Source organism: Silene latifolia, chromosome 7 (assembly GCF_048544455.1).
Source record: "Silene latifolia isolate original U9 population chromosome 7, ASM4854445v1, whole genome shotgun sequence".
Lineage (NCBI taxonomy): Eukaryota > Viridiplantae > Streptophyta > Magnoliopsida > Caryophyllales > Caryophyllaceae > Silene > Silene latifolia.
Window position 1 is genome coordinate 89,156,503 of NC_133532.1, and position 7,636 is coordinate 89,164,138.

Genomic DNA, 7,636 nt, shown 5'->3' on the forward strand with positions numbered 1-7,636 from the left:
TGACAAATTCCGGACTCCGATTCTTATTTCTCTAAAATGCATCCAAACGGGACTGGTTAAGGCTTGATTATGCTCCTTTCCGGTTCATACCTGCAAATAATACAAGACAGACCAAAGTAGACTATTCGGGGGCATTTGTAGCTAGATACTACATAAATAACACAGAAATGCGTGTAAATATAGGGTAAAAACCTTATATAAAATGCACGCATCAACTGTGACTCTAAAACATGGATGGGATTAAAAGATGGGATAGACGCTTCTAAAACGGGACAGAAAAGAGTTTAGGGTTGGATTAGGCGTCACAGCTTCGCGGAGCTGCCTAATCCAAGCCTATACCCTTTTCCTAATCAAAGATCATTCATAATCAAACATATAGTAACATTGTGACTCTAAAACATGGATGGGATTAAAAGATGGGAAAGACGCTTCTAGAACGGGATGGAAAGGGTTTAGGATTGGATTAGGCATCACCGCTTCGCGGAGCCGCCTAATACAAACCTAAACCCTTTTGCTTAATCAAAGGTCGTTCATAATAAAACATATAGTAACACTGTGACTCTAAAACATGGATGGGATTAAAAGATGGGATAGACGCTTCTAAAAAGGGACGGAAAAGGGTTTAAGGTTGGATTAGGCGTCACCGCTTCGCGGAGCCCCCTAATCCAACCCTAAACCCTTTTCCATAGTCAAAGGTCGTTTGTAGTGAAAAAACCCTACCCTAGGGAGGGCCGCCTAAACCCTGTAGTGGCTGGAATTAAAAGAGGGGAAAGACGCTTCTAAAACGGGACGGAAAAGGGTTTAGGGTTGGATAAGGCGTCACCGCTTCGTGGAGATGCCTAATCCAACCCTAAACCTTTTTCCTAACTCAAACGTCGTTTGTAGTACAAAAACCAAAGACTAAACCCTAGGGAGGGACGGGTGATACCCTGTCGTGGATGGGATTAAAAGAGGGGAAAGACGCTTCTAAAACGGGACGGAAAAGGGTTTAGGGTTGGATTTGGTGTCACCGCTTCGCGGAGACGCCTAATCCAACCCTAAACCCTTTTCCTTAGTCAAACGTCGTTCATAATCAAACATATAGTAAAACTGTGCCTCTAAAACATGTATGGGATTAAAAGAGGGGAAAGACGCTTCTAAAACGGGACAGAAAAGGCTTTAGGGTTGGACTAGGCGTCACCGCTTCGCGGAGACGCCTACTCCAACCCTAAACCCTTTTCCTTTGTCAAATGTCATTCATAATGAAACATATAGTAACACTGTGACTCTAAAACATGGATGGGGTTAAAAGAGGGGAAAGACGCTTCTAAAACAGGACGGAAAAATATTTAGGGTTGGATTAGGCGTCACCGCGAAGTCCCTAGGGTATAGACTTGGGTTTTTGCACTACGGACGACGTTTGACTAAGGAAAAGGGTTCACGGTTGGATTAGGCGTGGAGACGCCTTATCCAACCCTAAACGCTTTTCCTTAGTCAAACGTCGTTCCTAGTGCAAAAACCCATGACTATACCCTATGGAGGGACGGGTTATACCCTGTCATAGATGGGATTAAAAGAGGGGAAATACGCTTCTTAAATGGGACGGAAAAGGGTTTAGGGTTGGATTACGCATCACCGCTTTGCGGAGACGCCTAATCCAACCCTAAACCCTTTTCCTTAGACAAGTTTAAATAGTAACACTGTTACTTTCAGCATATATAAGGATTATTAATTTAAAAGGTATTAATACTAGAGAAAAATGTGAAGTTAGTTGGATAAAACAAACGTACTGTAGTTGAAATATTAAGTTTCCATGTGAATTCTTGAATGAAAAATCATTGTTTCATCATCAGAAATTGATTACTTTTTGCTGTGGTATGTTAGTGTCACAACAATACAGTATCCTACTACTTCTTGGTATGACATGTAACTGTAACAGCATGGCAGTATCAGAGTACTATTTTTTTAGATGCTTTTACAGCTGCTTCTTCAGCTATGCGAAGAGGGCATGTTCTCTTGTCGTGGTCAACTTTTTCTTTGCAGTAGTCACATAGTCTCTTTGGCTTTGCTGCCTTTTCAATGGCTTGTGTTTTTGCTGACGTTAATCTTTCTCCGCTGCCCTTGTTGTGTGCTTTAACCGGAGGCCGGGTAGTGACTTCAGACGACGAGCTGCAGCCCAAGAGCATCTCAATTTCTTGATCTTTTGTAAGTGGTTTGACAGATAACTTATCGCGGAACTCAACTAGGAGGGATGCTAATTCGTCCATGTGAACCGTAGGCAAAGTTTTGAGAACTCCAACTGTTGCACTGAACTCTGCTTTTAGCTTGCACACATGGTTTTTATCAGACTGTGCCATATTTGAATCCTCGATGACATTCCCATTGAAGTCAAGCCTGATAATGAAACGGCATGTTACTGCTTTATATGGTAAAAATGTTACTTTAATAAATTATTGGAGTGAGGACTCAAAGTGAAAGAGTAAGCCAAAGTTCGTAATAAAATACTGTCACTGTCACAATATATTTGAGTACGAACTTTTAAAGGGGAAGAAAGGAGATATGTCAGTGATAATGTTTTCGAATCTAATCTGTTAGTTGCGTGAGAGTTCTTGGTCCAACGATCTAAAATGTACTTGCTTTGTATTTGCCAAATTCCTTTGGCCTTGTACACCCACACAATATGTCTACAAAGTAACCCTATTCTTTCGAAGAGTTTGCAAGCACATTCTGCATCCATGGTTGAAAGGTTAAACGTCACCTTAAAAGTTGTGTTTGATTTAGCATCTTCCATAAAAATTATCCGCAGATTGTCTTCCTTGACAAAGTCAGCGACACCACATGATATAGCAGCCTTTACGTCCTCTTGGAACATCTTAAACACAGCATGTGTGTATACAATAGCACCATGTTTTTCTAAATGTATGTTTGTGTCTAGGTTAGGTAATGAGTGGTCGCTGTCATAATCATCGCACCTTTGTGTGTAGCGCTGCTGGTCCATAGCAGTTTGGAACCTAGTAATAATGTGACAAGGGCACAACAACATATGAATTATGTAACAATGATACAATAATGGTGTTACTGTAACGTAATCTATTTACAGAGATTGTAACCAAAGGAACAGAGATGTTTGTTTACCTCATCCAAAATTCGACCAATGTACCATAGTGATTCTCATACCGTTTGAAAAAAGAATTTGAACATTCGGATCGCTGTGTTATTCTTAATATGCAGCCCATGGGAAGGTCACGATGGTAGGCAGGAATCAAATGGTTTCGGTCATTGAACATTGTAGATAAGCGGTCATTATCTTCCAGTCGAAAATCTGAAATAAGTTTCTGGCACTTTTATTCAAACTCAAACGGTTCCAAATCAGAGTCCCAGACGACAGCGTTGAAGCGAGTAAGAAAGTCGCTGTCTTTGCAGAGTGCTAAACCCACTTTGTCTGTGATCTTTTGCGTTATATGCCACATGCAATAACGATGCCAAACTTGCTTGAACACAGAGGGGAGGGGCTTTTTTATACCAGGGCATTGATCCGTGATAAGGAAATGGGGCTCCTTTTAACCCACAGCAGTCAATAAATGCTGAAAGGTCCATTTGAAGGACTCTTCATCTTCGTGTAACAGTAAACAAGCAGCGCAAAACACCGACTTTCTGTGGTGATTAACACCTATGAATGGTGTAAAAACCATATCATACTTGTTTGTGCCATAGGTGGGGTCAAAGCTCACAACATCCCCAAAGAATGAGTAGTTTCTAATTGATATGGAATCAGCCCAAATAACCTTCGTAGGCAAAGTAAAAATGGGGCTGGGTGGCTTTAAGCTTTTCAAGACAATCAAGGAAAAGGTCAGCATCTCTTTCCCTTATATAACACTTGATATCTCTTTGAAAGGTTTTTAAGTCCACCAATGTAGCACCTATATTTTGATACCCATGTACAAGCTGCATGCTTAACCTGCCTGAGAGTCTTTGAAGCCCCGATGTTCAACTTGGAATTGTCCAATATAAGCTGTTTGTGAAACATGTCAAGGCATCTCAAAATCATTTCGAGATCTCGATTATAAACAAAGGTTAGATGATGGTTATGAAACTCAGAAAAGTCGTCAATCATAGCAGGTCCCTCAAGCCCATTAAGAAGGGCAAATCTAACGTAAGCTCTGAGCCAATTCTTGTGATTTTAATGCGCCTTTTAACTGTTTCAACTGTGGAAGAGCTGTCACCATTATTATGCTCATTGACAGGAATGTAACGCAATTTTTTTTTTATTTCCCCTAAACCCTTGACGATTACAGACTATAAAATTTTGGTGTGCTATACCACCTCGATGTTTTTTGGCAGTGTACTTCCTGGGAGTAAAACCACATGCGCATGCGTAAACCCCGTAGAATTCAATTCCTGCCTCAAGTTAGCTGAAAACTGTACCAATTGTAGGTCTGAACTTGCTCTCAACTATACGAATCCACCTCTCGCTTCCATTAGGTGTATGAGACAAAACTAGCTGATTATTTGGTTGAATATTGGGGTGTTGTTGTGCGATTGGCGTAGAAAGGACTAGATTTACAATACTGGACTCTGTAATATAAAAGGGAAGTAATGTTACAGTAACACTGTTACTATCACAATATAAGTACACATTTAGCTAAAACTTCTTCAAAAGTAATAGACTCTGCAATTTTAAAGTGGGAATAACACTATCATTTAGCTAAAACTTCATCAAAAGAAGGTACTTACACAATTATACAGTAACACGTTTTCATAATTATTTCAAGTTCAGTGCTGACAGCAAGTTGTAATGTTATAGTAATGATATTATATTAACAGGTGTCGAATATTTTAAGAACGCTGATTTAATCCCCATAATTACTAAAAATTTCATGAAAACAAATAAAGGTTTTAATATGACAATGTCAGAACTCTATTTGTTTTGACAAACACTAAGAACACATATAATCTAAATCCTTCTAAATTGATTGACCTAAGATTCAGCTGATGTCTATAAATTAATGTGAAATAGGAGACAAATTACAATACAGAAAAGCTCGAATGAGAAAGTGAAAAGCATAATTGCAATTCATTTGTATACCTACATCAATTCAATCAAAACATTGCATACGAACAACAACAAAACCTAGGTCTGATGCGATTGAGCGGAAAATCGTAATCTCGAGCTAAAATAACAGAATTGCACAGTATGTTGAACGATTATTAATGATAACTGAAACTTAATAGTAGGAAATAAAAAGTATGAACAGAAATTGCAAAGCTACATCAATTTAACAACAATGAAAACCTGAAATCAAAGAATAAAAAACCTAAAAAGCAAAGGATTCATGAAATTACCTGCGCACATGGTGTTCTCTGTAGAATCGGAATCCATACTAGTAACAAAAAGCTAAAAACAAGGAAAATGGAATTGTATGAACGTACTGAATTCAAAAATGAATTGAAAATAGAAATTAGGTTGATTGAATTGAACGAAATGATAGAAAGTTGATTGAATTGTTGAATGAATTGATTCGAGAATTGAACGCGAAGACGACGAAAGAAACAGACAAATTCGTAGAGAGAGAAAGAGAGTGAATGCAGAGAGAGAGAGAGAGTAAAATTGAATTATGAGGGAAGCTATGAAATCTAAACTTTATATACATTAATTATAATTTGTGAGGATTAATCTCAGCCGCGCATTTGTTTTAAATCTAGTGGTTGAGATTCGCAGGACGGACTCGCCTAAGATACCTAGACTCACCGGATGCAATTTCTATATATATATTTGAGGCGGGATCCGGTGAGTCCACCTAAATATTTGAGTCCATAAGTCCATCCAAAATATCACGCGTAAGGCGAAAGAATATCACGCTAAAAACTGACAGAAAAAAAGGCGCTTAAACTTCTAAAAGTAGAAAAACCGTTTATTTTTTAAAAAACTGTTTCTCTCTCTAAAAATCACACAAAAACAAATACTCCCTAAAAAATCTCACTGAAAATCCGCAAAAACCTAAGATTCAAAGACGATATCAACTGAATTTCAACAATATAGATTCAATCGTTCAATCCTTTGCATAATATCAGTTGAATTTCAAAATTAGGTTGAAGAATCGTCGAGGTACGCTCTAATCACTTTCTATTACATTTTTGCGATTTTTGTTCATCTTTTGCAGTTTTAATTTGATTATACATATTGATTTTGTTCTTAATTACTGTAATCAAGTTCAAATATATGATAAAAAAAGCATTTAAGCACTAATTTTCGACTTGTTAATGAGTTTAAATGCTTACTTTCAAGTTGTTGTTGTAAATTTATACAATGTCTTAGTTGTTAATGAGTTTAAACAGTATTTTGTTGATAACATGGATACATTGAACAAAAAACTATGATCGATTGTAGTTGTAGATGTTTTTTAGTTGTTTTGTTTTTTTCAATCGCGAAAAATAGGGTTAGCTATTGTTCAATGTGAAATTTAGTGTTAACCAGTAAATTTCGACTTGTTAATGAGGAATGTCTCGTTTTCTGTTGATATAAGTGTGATACTATTAAGACTAGGTAGTGATACTATTTAAATTTGATAGTTTAGGTCAATTGAGAAACATTTCTTTAACCAGTGATACTGTTAAGTATAAGGTGTGACACTGTTAAGGATAGGTTGTGATACTATGCTGTAACGTGATACTTTTATTTATATGATCTAATACTATTATGAACAGAATGTGATACTATTAAAATTTTAAATGCAGATAGTTACTAGCAAGAAAATGGAACTGGCAGTTACAGATGAACCTAACACAACCATTGGGGAAAAGAGGCCAATAGCTGCAATTGATAATGTTGAAGAAACAACATTAAAGAAGTATAAACGTAGGAAAACAAAGAATAACAAATAACACAATACTATGGAGCTGGTGGAACAAAACACCAACAAAGAAGTCGCAATTGAAGAAGTTGAGCAGCCTAAGGTACACAAAAAGAAGGGAACAGAATTTCAGACTAAGTGCAGGCCGAGAAAGAGAAGGCCAATGAGGTTCCCGATGTGGTGACTCAATTGGACGAGGCTGTTAATCAGTTCAATTCAGGGAAGGGAGTTGAAAAAGATGTTGTGGTTGATAAGGAGCCTGTTGAAACAGATCTTGTGGTTGATAAAATGAATGACGATAGTAATGTGGTGACTAAATTAAAAGAAATTTTAACAAATGTTGGTTTAGATACAGCAGGGAAGGGAAATATCAGTGAAAATTTGTTGCACTCAGACAGAGTACCTGCTTCAGCCGATATGGTACCTCACAATTTGGGGTGTACTTTTCAATGTGGTTTGCCAGTCAAAGATGATATCCTTGTATCAGAATCAATGTTCGAAGCGAAATTTATTTGAACCTGTCTTGAAGAATCGGAAGGACATCATGGATTATTGCTTCCTTACGGACCATACGTTCAGCAAGTTGTAAGTCACTCTTTAAACAATTTTTTAAATGTAAGACATGACTTAATTTGCACCATATTAGTACTTTAAAAAATAACTAATATGCTAATATTTTTGCAACATGGTATAGAGAAATTGTCTGCAACTTTGGAACTTACCATTGTATACAAAGGGAAGATATTGAGTTTTTGTTGCCTAACACGAAGATAGAAGCAGTGGTAATTGAGGCATGGGCAATATTG

At 37.3% G+C, this 7,636-nt stretch overlaps 1 protein-coding gene across 1 annotated transcript; it reads right to left on the bottom strand.

Moving 5' to 3' along the window:
• Positions 1-1,928: 1,928 nt before the first annotated feature.
• LOC141590341 (protein FAR1-RELATED SEQUENCE 3-like) lies at positions 1,929-2,977 on the bottom strand. The gene is made up of 2 exons (XM_074410937.1): positions 2,613-2,977; positions 1,929-2,373 (listed from the first exon to the last, which is right to left on the bottom strand). The coding sequence occupies exons 1-2, from the start codon at positions 2,975-2,977 to the stop codon at positions 1,929-1,931; spliced, it is 810 nt and encodes a 269-aa protein (XP_074267038.1).
• Between the last annotated feature and the right edge of the window lie 4,659 nt (positions 2,978-7,636).